This window comes from Triturus cristatus, chromosome 7 (assembly GCF_964204655.1).
Source record: "Triturus cristatus chromosome 7, aTriCri1.1, whole genome shotgun sequence".
In the NCBI taxonomy this organism is placed as follows: Eukaryota; Metazoa; Chordata; class Amphibia; order Caudata; family Salamandridae; genus Triturus; species Triturus cristatus.
The window spans coordinates 830,108,899-830,123,679 of NC_140590.1; the positions used below are offsets into that span (position 1 = coordinate 830,108,899).

Here is a 14,781-nt window from a genome sequence, read left to right on the forward strand (position 1 = left end):
GGCCCATTGCTATCTTTTGTGCAGAGAGCATTGACTGAGTGCTGAGCGACAACACAGCAGCAGGTATCGGAGCAGGGCGTGGGCACGCAGCTGGTTCAGGGAGCTGTTCGTGTCACAGTGTGAGCAATAGGCAGTTCCTTGGCGTGGCGTTATTTATATCCCGCGCAGAGAGCGACGGGCCCGTTAGGCCTGCACTGGTTTGCGCCCGTCACAGGTCCACCCCCGGAACTGTAGTTATGAGAGGAGAGTAATGGATCGCTTGCAGAGTGCCTTCAGTGGCGGCTCTATACAGATGGGTGTAGAGACAGGGTGGGCAGCTTACAGATGAGTGGGGGGCCCTTTTTGATCCACTACCAGGCGCACGTCCTAGGACATGAAAGCCAACATTTGGTTATGCTGTCATTCCAGCACCGTGCTTCAGAACGGATGACGCAGATCTTGTGCACTTCCAGCAGCTGGCCAACTGCGATGAGCCAACTTTAAGAAGGTACAGGTGAAAGGAGAGCTCAGACCTCGGGTTGTGACAGCAGGCACCGCGCTCAAATTGATTCAGGCACGCCACTACAGTTCCCCACGCAGCAGACCACATCAATCGTGCCCCCATAGCCAGGTCTGTGCACCCATTCCACGCCAATTTACGAGCCGCAGGGTCCGGGTTCTCATGACCCCCCCCCCCCCAAGGCCGCAGTTGTGACAGCTTACGGCCCTTCAGTGGGCGCTCCATGGCGTTGAGCACACGGATTCAACCCCTCATGTGAAGGCGGTCTGCCAGTCGAGGCCAACAGGGCTATAGCGTTGCAGCTAGCATTAGGGAAAGGCGCTGCCGGGGCCCCGGGACTTCTGTGTAGCGGAGCCCTCGTGGTTCCCTCTTCGCCGGCAAGACCACGCTCGTCCCCTCTTCTAGCAGCAGCATAGGGCCTACCTCCTCAGATCACCAGCGGGTATCGCTTCAAACGGCAGGTGGGCCGTCACATTCCCAGTCAGTCCCGCAGCTCGTCGCTGCACACACCGATTTTACTGGCGCATTTGTATCATCATGCTGCCTCCTCGCGCCCCGGTCGGAAGCATCAAAATCAGGTACAGCAGGCCGCGATCCTCTGGCCGATCGCGCCCGGCACATCTTTTGTTCCCAAAGGCCATGGGGCACGTCGCCGCGGAGTCCTCAGGGTTGAATTCAGGCAGCCTCTCATTCATCGGCACCACCCCTCCGTTTGGTCAGCCGCAGGGTACCGGATCCGCGCAGCTCCCTCCGGATCCTCCACTCCGGCACCACCAGAGCCCAGGTCGCGAGGCAGAGGGCCCCACGCTCAATCAGCCCCCGCGCTCAATCAGCGGGAGCAGGCGTTCGGCCTTCAACCTCCCCGGTCTGCTGCAGGGCGTCCCAGCGTATCGCTGCCGGAGGCACATGCCACCAAGTAGGCCTCAGATCATTTCACGGCTTTGCCGGGGTCTCCGCGTCAGGTATTGCACTTTGAGGGATCTCGTTAGGTACTGGAGCCTGGCGCAAGCAATTACTCACCGCAGGTGTGCTCGGATGGGCAGTATGTAGGGGGGAAGCAGGATAATGGAGGGATTCACTGCGGAGCTTCAGCGAGTCGCGTCCGCCATGTTGGCTTGCTGGCCACACACCCCTCTGACTTTGCCACTTCATGATGCAGCTTTCAACTTAGATCGACACTTTATGCCCCTTGACAGTAAGCCAGAGGCCAAATGTGCTGGTGTCGACAGATGGCCTTTTTTGACTGACAAAAAATACATTTCAGCAGAAAAATGTATAAAAGTATAATAGGTACTTTAAACCGTTGATAGTCTTAGAAGCGACATTTTTTACTGGGATGTCAAAAAACTGAAGAGCTCACAGATCCTCACAGAGGAAGCCAGAAATAACAACTGACCTGTCACCTGTGGGACATGAGATACAGGAGGTCCTGGAGGTCTTAAAGGCACAGTGCCAGGTTTTCTCTGTTTTCCCAATGCAGTTTATGGGCTAACAATGCCTTCCATATCCTTGCCTTTTTCCCTTTCAAATAAAGGCTATGTTTATACTTGGAAGTGTGTATATTCTATATCTTCTATGTTAGACATGTTAAAAGTATATGGTTTATTTTAAATGAAAAACTCAATGAAATTTGGGCATTTCTTAGCCTATATATTCTGTAGGTTGTGGAGAATATATATATATATATATATATATATATATATATATATATATATATATATATATATATATATATATATATATATATATATATATATATATATATATATATATATAATATATATATTTGTCTTTTTACTGTACTCTAAATACTTCAAATTCAAAGATGTTTCATCCCTTGAGATGCCTTCCTTACCATCTATAGCCAACAATCACTTTGGTCTTGTCATGATCTACTTAACCAGCTCAATGCCATTTTCACAGGTGGCACAGAATGTCTTAAACATCACGCCAACCTCCAGCAGAAAGAATAGAACTGCAGTGCGTGTCATCACACTGATGAAACTGTAGCCCCAGAGACAAACCGACATAAGATGTTTGGTCTCATGGGACACATGGAACAAAGGAGGCGTTATTAATGATTAACATTATTGGCACACCCATCATTTCTTGGAATCTATACTATTGACACTCAAAGCCTCAAACATGAAGCAAGAAAAAAGATTTAGTCTTACCAGATTCAGGTCTGCAGTCTTTGAGAGTAGTTTCACATATGCACCACCACACTCAATTCCATTTTGGAAATTAACCTCATACCTAAAAAAATCAAACATGTTTGAGTCAATACATTAAAGCATACCTTTGTGGTTCTTTGCAACTATGTCAAAATATGAGATGAAAGGCAAATCTTAACAAGCAGAGGTTTTTTTGAAGCAAGGTCTGCAGTCTGCACAGATTGTAAAGCTGTGCCGTCCAACTTACTAGGTTTTTAGGGCCGTCCTGTATTTCTCAAACAATGAGATTGGCAATCACTGGAGGTTCCCAGCTGTACTGCACATCACAGCTCTGCTCTAGGTCAGGAGTACACCCAAATTGCTATGCTCTCTGGGATGTAGCGACAAAAGAGGTCTTTTGTCTCCATCATATTTAACATGTATGAAGTTTGTAGGTTTGTGTGGGATAAAGATTCAGCAATGGACAGATCACTAGCAGATATCTATTGCAAATGTCCATAAAGTGAGCAGCATCTTTTGGAAGCACAAAGGAAAACTTATTCCATACATTTTAAGCCTACATGGTAACTGCTGAGGTGCAAAAGGGTTCAAAGGCTAGCATGTCAGGATAAAGTGCAGCCTGATAGGGTAACATTGAAAGTATTGAAATGAGAAATGTCTCATTAAGGTTCCAGGAGCTCACCCTACCCAAGATGCATTGAACTGGCAGCAGCATCTCACAACCAGTTTTTTTCTTTACAGTGACTGAACTATGTTGGTACTAATGCCCAACATTATCCTGCTGGAGATGCAGGCAAGTAAATTAAGGTACGTACAATGCAGACCCAGAACTTCAACTAAATAACCTTTTCCTCTCTATCATAGGATATTCACTGATGGTTATACATGTTAAACTACAGTAGCAAGTTAACAACTTTTGTAGATGGCAATTTGCGGGCACAAGATTAAAACCAAGCGGCAGGCCAATGAGACTCCCAGACAGTGAATCATGACAATATGAAGAGTTTTCTAAGTATTTCATTGTTGGCCTTGGTGTCGAAATCTAGACAATGGGGTTGTGCGAGTGTAGGCACTGACCATCATGTGGCTGCTTCGAAAATATCAGTTACTGAACCATTTCTGAGTCAACCTGCTTCAGCTCTGGTAGAGTTAGCCATAGATTTTCCTAGAAGAGGTTTATTTGTTAATAGAAATAAAAGCTACAACCCTTCTGTCATGGCGGGTGGGCTTGTGTAGATCTGCAGCTCTACATGCCAAGAACAGATGTATACTGGTAAGTAGCACATTCCTTTCGAGGCATATGAGCTGCAGATTACACACTGTGCATAGATTGTAAAGCAGTATCCACCCCTAGCGGCGACCACCAGTATCTGTTGCAGTGGTTTGAAACGATGTTTTGAGAACAGCCTGGCCTACACTAGCTTGTTGCTTAGCCTGCACATCTACACAATAGTGATTAGTGAAAGTGTGTGGTGTTGACCATGTGTAGCTGCTTTGCAGATATCATCTAAGGGGATGTTCCCTAAGAATGCCATGGAAGCCCCTATCTTTTGTGTAGTGGCCTTTAGGAGGAACAGATAATGTACTTTTTGCTTTATGGTAACAAATCTGTATGCATTTGACAATCCACCTCCCTATCCCAGATTTTGATAAGGGGTTGCCTTTGTGTGGTGGTGAGAAAGACACGAATAGTTGTTTGGTCTTACAAAAGGGTTTTGTTCTCTCTATGTAGTATAGTAGTGCTCGTTTGACATCTATGGTGTGAAGAGCTCTTTCTGCGACTTTGTGGCTGCGAGAAGAATACAGGCAGCTCTACAGATTGATTGAGATGGAAGGGAGAAATGACTTTAGGGAGGAATTTATGATTAGTCCGGAGAACAACTTTATTAAGATGCATCTGGAGAAAGGGTTCTTGAATGGTTAGTGCTTGTAGTTCACTAACTCTGCATAGAGAAGTAATGGCTACGAGGAAAGCAGTTTTCCATGTTAAGAATTGTAGCTCACATTTATGTAGAGGTTCAAATGAAGGCCCCATTAGTCTTGTGAGAACGATGTTTAAATTTCACACAGGGGAAGGTGGTACTCTGAGGGGGGAATATTCTCTTGAGTCCCTCCATAAAGGCCTGTATGGCAGGTACTCTGAAAAGTGAGAGGTACTGTCTATTTTGTAGATATTCTGCTATGGCAGCAAGATGCAATCTGATAGAGGTATAGGCTAGGTTGTATCTTTGGAGGTGTAGTAAGTAGCCTATGATGTGTTGGATAGACACATCTAGGGGATTAGTGTCGTTGTTATGGCAGTATACTGGGAATCTCTTCCACTTGGCTGCATAGCATGCTCTAGTAGTAGGCCATCTAGCTTCTTTGATGACGTTCATACAGTCAGGAGGAAGGTTAAGATAACCAAATTCTAGGATTGCAGGAGCCAGACCGCTAGGTTGAGCTGAGCTGAGCTGGGTGTTGGATCTCTCCATGGTGCTGGGTTAAGAGGCGTGGAGAGAGGTGTAGTTTTTGGAGCGGAACTACTGAGAGTTCCAGCAGTGTGGTGTACCATGGCTGTCTGGCCCAAGTTGGAGCAACTAGGATAAGCGTTAATGAGTGTTGCTGTAGTTTGCGCACCACTAGCGGAATGAGTGGGAGAGGCGGAAAAGCATACGCAAATCTGCCTGACCAGTTCATCCATATTGCATTGCCTTTGGACAATGGGTGAGGATACCTGGTGGCGAAGTTTGGGCATTTGGCGTTTTCTTGGGTGGCAAAGAGGTCTATCTGTGGTTGCCCCCAAATCTGAAAAAATGGTTGAAGAGCTTGTGTATGAAGTTCCCACTCGTGGATTTGTTCTGTTTGACGGCTCAAGAGATCGGCTATTGTGTTTTGGACTCCTGGGACAGGTTGGGCTTGGAGAAAAATGTTCTGAGGTATAGCCCACCTCCATATGCTCTGTGCAAGTTGAGAGCTACAGTGAGTGTGTCCCGCCTTGTTTTTGGATATAATACATGGCTATCATGTTGTCGGTGCGGAATAAGACAGTCTTGCCTGATATTTGTTTTTGAAATGCTTTTAAGGCTACGAATATGGTTAGTAACTCCAAGTGGTTGATGTGGAGTAACTTTTGTTGAGGTGTCCACCTGCCCTGCATGGTGTGATGTAGTAGGTGAGCTCCAGAGCCGGAGAGCGATGCGTCCGCTGTCATGAATATTTGAGGAACTGGCTCGAGGAACGGTCGTCCTTTGGAAAGGTTAATGGTGTTCCACCACTGCAGAGAGCAATGGGTACGACCGTCTACCAACACCAGATCTGTTAGCTGACCTTGAGCCTGGTTCCATTGGCGCGCTAAGCACTCTTGGATAGGACGCATCTGGAGTCTTGCATGAGGCACTATGAATATGCAAGAGGCCATCATCCCTATGAGTTGCATGAACACTCGAGCTGGAAGAGAGTGTTGCGGTTGGAATCTGATAAGAAGAGCTTGGATGCTCGCTATCCTGGCGGGACTGGGATAGGCGAGCGCTCTTGAGGTGTCTATTGTGGTACCGAGGTTTTGTTGCGTGTGGGACTGTTGCAGCTGGGACTTGGCGTGATTTATTGTGAATCCCAGGTTGTGAAGTTGTTGAATAGTGGCATGAGTGTGTGTTGTACACACTGATTGTACGTTTTGGCTTTTATAAGCCAGTCGTCTAGATACGGGAAGACCTGTATGTGTTGTCTTCTTAGATGTGCTGCCACTACTGCTAGGTGTAGGAGAGTAGGGTCTGCTTTCTATGTTCACCCCCACTTTTTGCTTTTGCTTTACTGGTTTTCGATTTAGATGTGGCTGTGGGCCTGCTAATCAGACCCACAGCCCTGCTGTTCTCTCTCTAAATTAATACTATGTACTTTAGGTGCATAACCCATTTGGATAGGATCACCTTATTGGCCCCTGTACAGTGTACCCTAGGTACCCAGGGCATAGGTGTACCCTAGGCCTACCAGGGGCTGCAGCATGTATTATGCCACCCCTGGCCTGGCCTTCCATTTTGACACAACTGGCTGATCACTCAGCTGGGGCAAGGTCGTGTAATCACCCCTTGCTTAGGTGTAGTATTCCTATACCTACCTTACATATAGACACATGTGCACCTATCAGTCACTCCTATGGCAGGCCTTAACAATCCTGGAGGCAGAGTGCTTGGTAACATGCGAGATGGTGCTCTAGCATGAGCTGAGCCTGTCTGCAGCTTTCCGAACCATGTCCTTATAGCTGTTCTATGATATAGCCTACCATATACTCTTAAAGTGCCTTATAATCTTAAACGGTTATGGTAACTATGGTTTGGCTTTATCGAAACATGTTGTGTAAGGTGTCTAACACTGTGGAATAATACCCCCATACCATTTCTGGACATGAGGATATTATTCCCCCCTTCTAGAGGGAAAGACATGTTAAAATCATACTTCACTGTTAGCCTCTGACCAAAGCCTCAGCATCACAAAATGGATGCTGCTGCCACGACACAAGTCTGACCTCCTGCTGCTGGGAGTGATCCCAGCCAGGGAGGCCTGGACAATAGGTTTCCTGCTTGGGGAGGTGCTAGCACTTCCCCAGACAGCCTTTAGTGTATTGGGGCAGGGTGGGCTGAAAGGAATGAGACATGCCTGGGGCACACAAGGTGTTCCTTGCATAGTCCAGTTCAAACCGGCGCTGGGGCACTCCAGCCCCAGCTCTGGCGCAAAACTGGACAAAGGGAAGTGGGTGTAACCACCCCCTCCCAGGTCCCACCCATAAGGCGTGACCTAGCAGGTATCCCAGCCCCCCAGATTAGTATAAGAGTGGGAGTTGGGCCTCAAGACTTTAGATTATCCTGAACCTGCAAACTTGAACAGAAACTCTGGACCTTCGACATTCGACGAAAGAAGAAGACTGAAGAATCTCCCTTGTGGCCAAGGAGTGGCTACCCTGTGCAAACAGGCATCATCAAGAGACTACCCTTTGCTTTGCCCAAGTTCTACGAGGAACCGACTGCAGAGCCCGACCAGAGCCTTGACTTCCAGACTTCTCCGACCCTGATCCACATCCACAGCAGAGCTGAGATCCGTGGAGGAGACGAGAGACGTGGGACCGGCTACCTGGGAAAAGTGGCTAGTATCTTCAAGCGCAGCTTCTGAGGCACCCTCGAAGTTGTGCACCGGGGATTGAGAAGCCCCAAGCACCATCTGCACCGAAGACCAGCCCCCCACACTCCACGAGTCCTGCGTGGGGCCCTTCTGCATTTTCCTGCTTGCCGCGTCTGTCCTGTTGCTTGCCCGCTGGCTAGTGGCCTTTGTGACGACGCACCCCGTAATCTTCAGCGCTGGTTTGGCTCCTCCAGACTGGCTCCTGCTCCTTTGAAAAAGAGAAGCATCCCAGACCTTCCTGGTCTGCACCAGAAGCAAGTCCTCCGTTCTGCGTGGGTTCCGCTTGCCAAGGCTTGGTGAGTCCTAGTCCAACTTCGACGCCGCCGACAGCAAGAGCCTTCGTGGGACAGCTCGCCTCCTGGTCCTGGTCGCCCTCGACGCTTCCTGGTCCTCGTGGCTGCAGCGACAAGCTTCACCTTCACCTGCAATCTTCACGACATCGCCTGGTTCCTTCCTGGTTCCACGTGGTCACTGGCTAGTGACCTTGACTCTGTCCCTTCTGCTTGCAGGTCTCCTCTCTTCTTGATCCCAGCCTTGGGATCCACCGGACACTCTTCACTGACTGCCTGTCAGCATCTTCCTTCAGGCATCCATAGGAGTCGACGACGAAACCCGACGCAACTTCACCCCTATGCACCCGTAGCCTGTGGGCTAGGTAACTTGGGTACTCCGGTGCTCATCAGGATAGTGACTATCCTAGTGTCTAGTTTTCCAGTCTCGACTTCCTAGCTACTCCGGAAGTGTCCTAAATCTATCTATTTCTAAACTGTACTATTGCTAGTGACTTTTACGCATTACACGTGAGTGTTTCCACTCTGCACCTGAATCCCGTGGGCCTCCCACTTCCTAACCTTTGGTAGTATAGTGTAGCCCCAGCGATTCCCTAGGCCTATCCTATTTCCGTGACAGTGGTCCTTATACCACTTACTTAGTATATGGTTTGCGTGGCCCCTAGGGCCTAACTGTATTACTTACCTGTGTGACTTAAGGTATGCATAAATAAGACTGTTGTACTTACCTCTAATCTCATAAAGAGTGCTGAGGGTTTGACTAGAATAAATGCACTTTATTTTATATATATATCTGTTGTGGTGTCCTTTCATTTGGTATTCAAGGGATTATATATGGTATCACAGCTGGCTTCACATGCCATTCAGAGTTTAGCCTAAGACTGCTCTTGTCCATGCTACCACTAGGATAGCTGGTCTAGAAGGTTGACTTTAAAACCAATCACCATAAGGGTATTTGGGCTGATATAAGGTGTACACTAGAACTAGTGACATCATACATCAGGCCAACTTCTCACACTAGGCACTTGGTGAACACTCTTGGTGCGGTGGTGACCCCGAATGGGAGTACTTTGAATAGATAGTGCTGACCGTCCACTACAAATCTGAGATATTTTCTGTGAGCGCTGTGAATAGGAATGTGGAAATAGGCGTCCTTGAGGTCTAGAGTAGCAAGGAAGTTGCCCTGGGAAAGCAGAGGGAGGACCTGCTGAAGTGTGACCATGTGGAAGTGGTCTGAATGTATGTATAGGTTTAGGGGTCTGAGGTCTAAAATAGGCCTTAGAGATCCGTCCTTTTTTGGTATGAGAAAATAGAGGGAGTAGACTCCCTTGTTTTGTTGGTGCAGGGGAACTGGTTCTATTGTACTTTTTTGTAGGAGGGAGATTACCTCCTGCTTTAACAGTAACAGATGTTCTTGCGACATTGGACGGTGTTTGGGTGGTATGTTTGGGGGGGGGGGAGGGGGGGAATGTTAGTTCGAGACAGTAGCCTGATTGAATGAGGTCGTGGACTCACCTGTCTGAAGTGATATTTATCCAGGCAGGGAGAAATTGGTAGAGTCTTCCCCCGACTGGAGTGGAATAGTCGAGGGGAAGTGGAGGGAAGTCATGGGGTAGATGTGGAGGCAGAGCGGGAGTTGTTATTTTTGCCTCTGCCTTTGCTGTCATTCCCCCTGTAACCACCCCTTTGGTAACTTCTAGTAGAGGTGGATTGTGCGGGAGCTTTGTAAGAGGTGGAGGGGCTATCAGAGGAGTAGCCTCGATGGGTGCTTCTAAAGGATGAGCGACGAAAGGACCATCTGGGAGCTTGCGATTGCAAGGCTCCCATAGATTTGGCGGTGTCTGTATCCTTCATTTCTTCGAGGGATACGTCTACGTTGGGCCCAAATAAGTGTTGCTCATCAAAAGGCTGATTGAGTATAGAACTCTGTACTTCGGGTTTAAAACCGGATATACGTAACCAGGCATGCCTGCGCAAAAAGACACTGGTGTTGATTGCCCTTGAGGTGGTGTCTGCTGCATCTAGGGCACAGCGAATGGAGGTGTTAGTGATGGTCTTACCTTCTTGGATTAGTTCACTGGCCCTGTTTTTGTATTTGTCAGGGAGGTGCTGCATTATGGACTCAAGTTAATCATAATGTGCCCTGTCATACCTGGCTAGGAGCGCTTGGGTGTTAGCAATGCGCCAAATATTTGCTGCCTGTGACGCTGTGCCTTTGCCAGGAGGCGTCTAGGAGTTTAGATTCCTTGTCTGGTGGTGGTGCGTCACCTGACGTTTGGGAATTTGCCCTCTTCCCGGCATTAGAGACTACTAGGGAGCCTAGTGGTGCGGGGCCCTTAATGTATACTGGGTCAGCTTTATATTTCTTCTCTATTCTTGGGTTGATGACCCAAGCCCTGACAGGGTCTTTAAAGATCTCTGGTGCATGCTTAATGACCCCTTTAAGCATGGGCAGTGTTGAGGTGGATCCTTGTGTGGCATCAAAGGTATCCATAAAAAAAATCCTCCTATACTGGGTCTGCATGCAGGGCCACCCCGTGGTATTGGGCAGCTCTTTGAAGGAGCTGGTTGAATCCGATATCGTCTTTGGGGAGGAGGGGGGGGGCCTGGAGGGATAAATATCTTGTGGGGTGTAAGGGACATCTGGGACACTAATCATCCCAGGGGTCAGGGGAGCCAGTAGGAGTAGGGTCCCCAAGGGGTTGATCATCCGCACCTCCCCATGCATCATCTGAGGTGTTATCATCATCATCTATTGGGGTAGGTGATGGTGTGGGAGGTGGTGGGGGAGGAGGAGGAGGAGGAGGAAGAGGAGAAGGAATCCTTAATGGAGAGGTGGCAAAGTCTCTTCTTTGGTGGCGGTGCGGGTGCAGGAATGTCTAGTGGTCTTTTCTTGATGCTGAGCATTAAATGACCAGTCTTAGGATCCTTCATTAGAGTCTTTTGGGTAGGATCTGGTCGAAACAGTTAATCTGTGTGAGACAGATCCTTCGGAGCCTAGGGCTTCAGTACCGTAAGTTTTTTGGGCGTCGACTCGGTAGCGGTTCTAGGCTTGGAACCGTGTAGTTTTGAAGTATCTTTATGAGTTGGAACCGGTTGCTGTTTTTTCGGTTCCGAAGTCTTTGGTTTGGAAGTATCGGGGCCTTTCGGCAGGCAGTTTTTAGTTGGCTCTGAGGGTGTTGTCGGTGCCGAGGAACTGGCGCTAGCCTTAGACGCCGAGTGCTTCAATGTGGGAGCAGCAGTCGGCGTGGATGAGGTCGATGACTCCTTTTTCTTCGGTGCCGGATGTTGCTTTTCGGTACAGAGGGTAGGCTGACTCGAGTCAGAGTCGTTTAAAGGCTTACTAGGCTTCTTTGCCAGGCCCGAAGGCGGGGCACGGGAAGCAGTGTCTCGGCATGCACCTGGGCCCGAAGGTGGAGGTGGTACCGAAGCCTTTTTTGACGGTGTCGAGGGAGTGGGTGGGGGTCGACGTCTGTACTCACGGCCCTTTGAGTTGGAGTGATGTCTTCGACGTCGGAATCATCTGCTTCGGAGGCGCTGATGATGGCTTCCTCAACTCGACCCTGCTCTGGAACATTGACGCCCTCTTGAAAGATGTCGTCGGGGATCGAAGACGACGAGCGCGCCATTGTTCTTGGAGCTCGTCGGTCCCAGATGGTCTTTCTGGAGCGGAAAGGGGCACAAGCTGGACAGTCTCTGGCCTCGTGCTCCGGTGAGAGGCAGAGGTTGCACACCTCATGTAGGTCGGTGTGGGGAAACTTCGACCCACATCAAGGACACTTTTTAAATGGCGTCCTTTCCATGAGCCAGAGATGAGGACCGGGTAGGTCCGAAGGCCTTTGTCGACAACCGAAATCGAAGACTTCAAAGTTGAAGGGTCGCGTGTGGCTGGAAACGCAAATCGAAAACAATACTGTCGAGATGGGAAGGATTGCGCGTCGAAAGAGAAAACCGTCAACGGTTCCGAACTGGAACGCAAGAACACATCCGAGCCCGATGGCGGGAAAAAACAATCTGAGGATGGAGCCGATGCGCACTATGATCCAAAGGAGGAGTCACATACCTCGTGACTTCCAAAGACTTCCCAAGACAAAAACAAGTGCAAACATCCGGGCCCAACACCAGATGGCGATCTATGCACAGTGTGTAATTTGCAGCTCATATGCCTCAAACAAGATATTTAGTTTAGTGAAAAGCAAAGTACCACTCTAAGGTCTTTTTTCTATCTTTATTTTTTAATATTATGACAAGTATGACCATATATTCTGGAATATTCTTGGAGATGCATACCATATGCATTAAATTTGTCACAGCATTGTCTAGTACATTTTACCACCCACCATGTTTACAGCATCCCTTTGTTACATATAATCGTACCCAAATGTACTGTAGACCCAATACATCTCCTTATGCACTACAAGTAGAGGCAATGTCCTCGTGTCACTAAATTGTGTCTGAGCGATCTCCAAACGTCTTTAGATCTTGATTTGCTTGGTAGTAACATTGAATGAACCGCAGTGTGGATGTTGCATTTTGTTAACCATCAGCTAATCGGACAACTTAAGTGTTGCACCCCTCCGCACCACATAGACATTCATCTTCCCAGCAGGAGAGCTAGTGCAGTAAAGAACAAGTTACTTACCTTCGGTAACGCTTTTTCTGGTGAATACAGTATCTGCCTGTGGATTCCTCACCTTGTGAATATCCCCTGCGCAAGCAACATTCGGAAACATTTGTAGTTCTCCACGCCGACGAGGACGACGTCACAGAAGCATGGCTCCGCACGCGGCTCCGCTGACGTCACTGGATCCATAAGAGGACCTAGTCGGCGTGATGGTCAGTTCCGCCCTTTTTTCCGTGCCTTCGAGGCACACGGACAGACTGACAGCAATATATATACAGTATACACAGTACATAATATACAAAACAACAGTGTGAAGATAATACAGGAATGCAAAAGAAATAACACACTGCCTTTGACAGTAAAACACATTTTGAAACCTCATCATTGTAGGTATACAAGGGTGGACAACGGGGAGGCGGGTGGGTCAGTGAGGGATCCACAGGCAGATACTGTATCCACCAGAAAAAGCGTTACCGAAGGTAAGTAACTTGTTCTTCTGATGGATACATCTGCCAGTGGATTCCTCACCTTTTGAAAAGATTCCCACAGCAGTCCCACTCCTGGAGGGGGGTGTCCACCCTTCTATACCAAAAAGTACTGAAGGACGGAACGAGCAAAGTGTCTGTCCCTCCTCACCACGGAATCCAAGCAGTAATGCTTCGCGAAAGTGTGGAGGGAGGCCCAAGTTGCCGCCCTACAAATGTCCTCCACAGGAACACCTCTAGATAAGGCAGATGTAGAAGACTTTGCCGTGGTAGAATGAGCCCTTATACTCTCTGGAGGTTCCTTACCAGCCAAAGATTAACATCTTGATGCACAAGATAATCCATCTGGAAAGGGTGTGCTTGTGCACTGCTCTGCCTTTTCTGCAGCCAACAAAGCCCACGAAGAGCTGGTCATCCACTCGAAAGTCTTTAGTCCCATCAAGGTAAAAGCTCACTGCCCTTTTAGGGTCCAAACGGTGAAGCCGCTTCTCCTCCTTAGAAGGGGGAGGATAGAAGTTACCACCTTTGGCAGAAAAGCAGCCCTGGTGCGGAGTACCATTCTTTCAGCATGAATGGTCAAGAATGGGGGTTTCGAACTCAAAGCTTGAAGCTCACTTACCCTCCTTGCCGAGGTAATGGCAATGAGAAAAACGGTTTTGAAAGACAACAGCCTTAAGGGACACTTGTGCAAGGGCTCGAAGGGAGAACCCATCAGGTAAGTTAAGACAAGATTTAAGTCCCATTGAGGCACAATAAAGGGAGTAGGCGGACATTTGTTGGTAAGGCCCTTAAGGAACCGCAATACAATAGGTGACTTAAACAAGGACGGCTGATCCGGCAAGCAAAGGAATGCCGACAAAGCCGATAAATATCCCTTTACAGTATCTACAGCAAAGCCCTGCTGAGCAAGAGAAAGAGCAAACTGAAGGATGTTGGATAAACGAGCCCTCAAAGGGTCAATAGACGTCTCTCCGCACCAAAGAACAAATTTAGACCACCTATAAGAATAGATAGATTTGGTGGAATGACGTCTGGCAGACAATATTACATCTACCACGTCAGGCAGGAGAGAAAAACCGTTCAGGTTGCCCCGTTCAATCTCCAGGCATGAAGGTGTAAGCTCTGGAGGGGAGGGTGTAGAACCTGCCCCTCTGACTGCGAGGGGAGGTCTGCCCTCAGAGGGAGACGGAGCGGAGGGCACGAGGAGAGGTGGAGAAGATCTGTGTACCACACCCTTCTTGGCCAATCCGGGGCGATCAATAGGACTTGGGCCCGGTCTTGGCGAATCTTCCTCAGAACCCGAGGAATCAAGGGTATGGGAGGAAACGCGTAAAGGAGATTGAGTCCCAGCTCAACTAAAATGCGTCCCCCAACGCTCCCTGCATCGGATACTGGAGACTGCAGAATGACGGGAAGTGAGCATTCTCGTGAGTGGCAAACAGGTCCACCCGAGGAGTTCCCCACGTCTGAAAGACATGACGAACCACCTCCGGATGGAGCCTCCACTCGTGGTCGGCAGAGAACTGCCGACTGAGACGGTCTGCACGCACGTTCA

General features: G+C 48.6%; 1 protein-coding gene across 1 annotated transcript in view; it reads right to left on the reverse strand.

The window, feature by feature from the left end:
- Positions 1 to 14,781, reverse strand: part of CANX (calnexin) — a 499,168-nt gene that overhangs the window by 207,673 nt on the left and 276,714 nt on the right. The window contains exon 6 of the mRNA XM_085617760.1: positions 2,674 to 2,755. Coding sequence (XP_085473886.1) covers positions 2,674 to 2,755 — 82 coding nt within the window. The remainder of the gene's footprint in view (positions 1 to 2,673; positions 2,756 to 14,781) is intronic.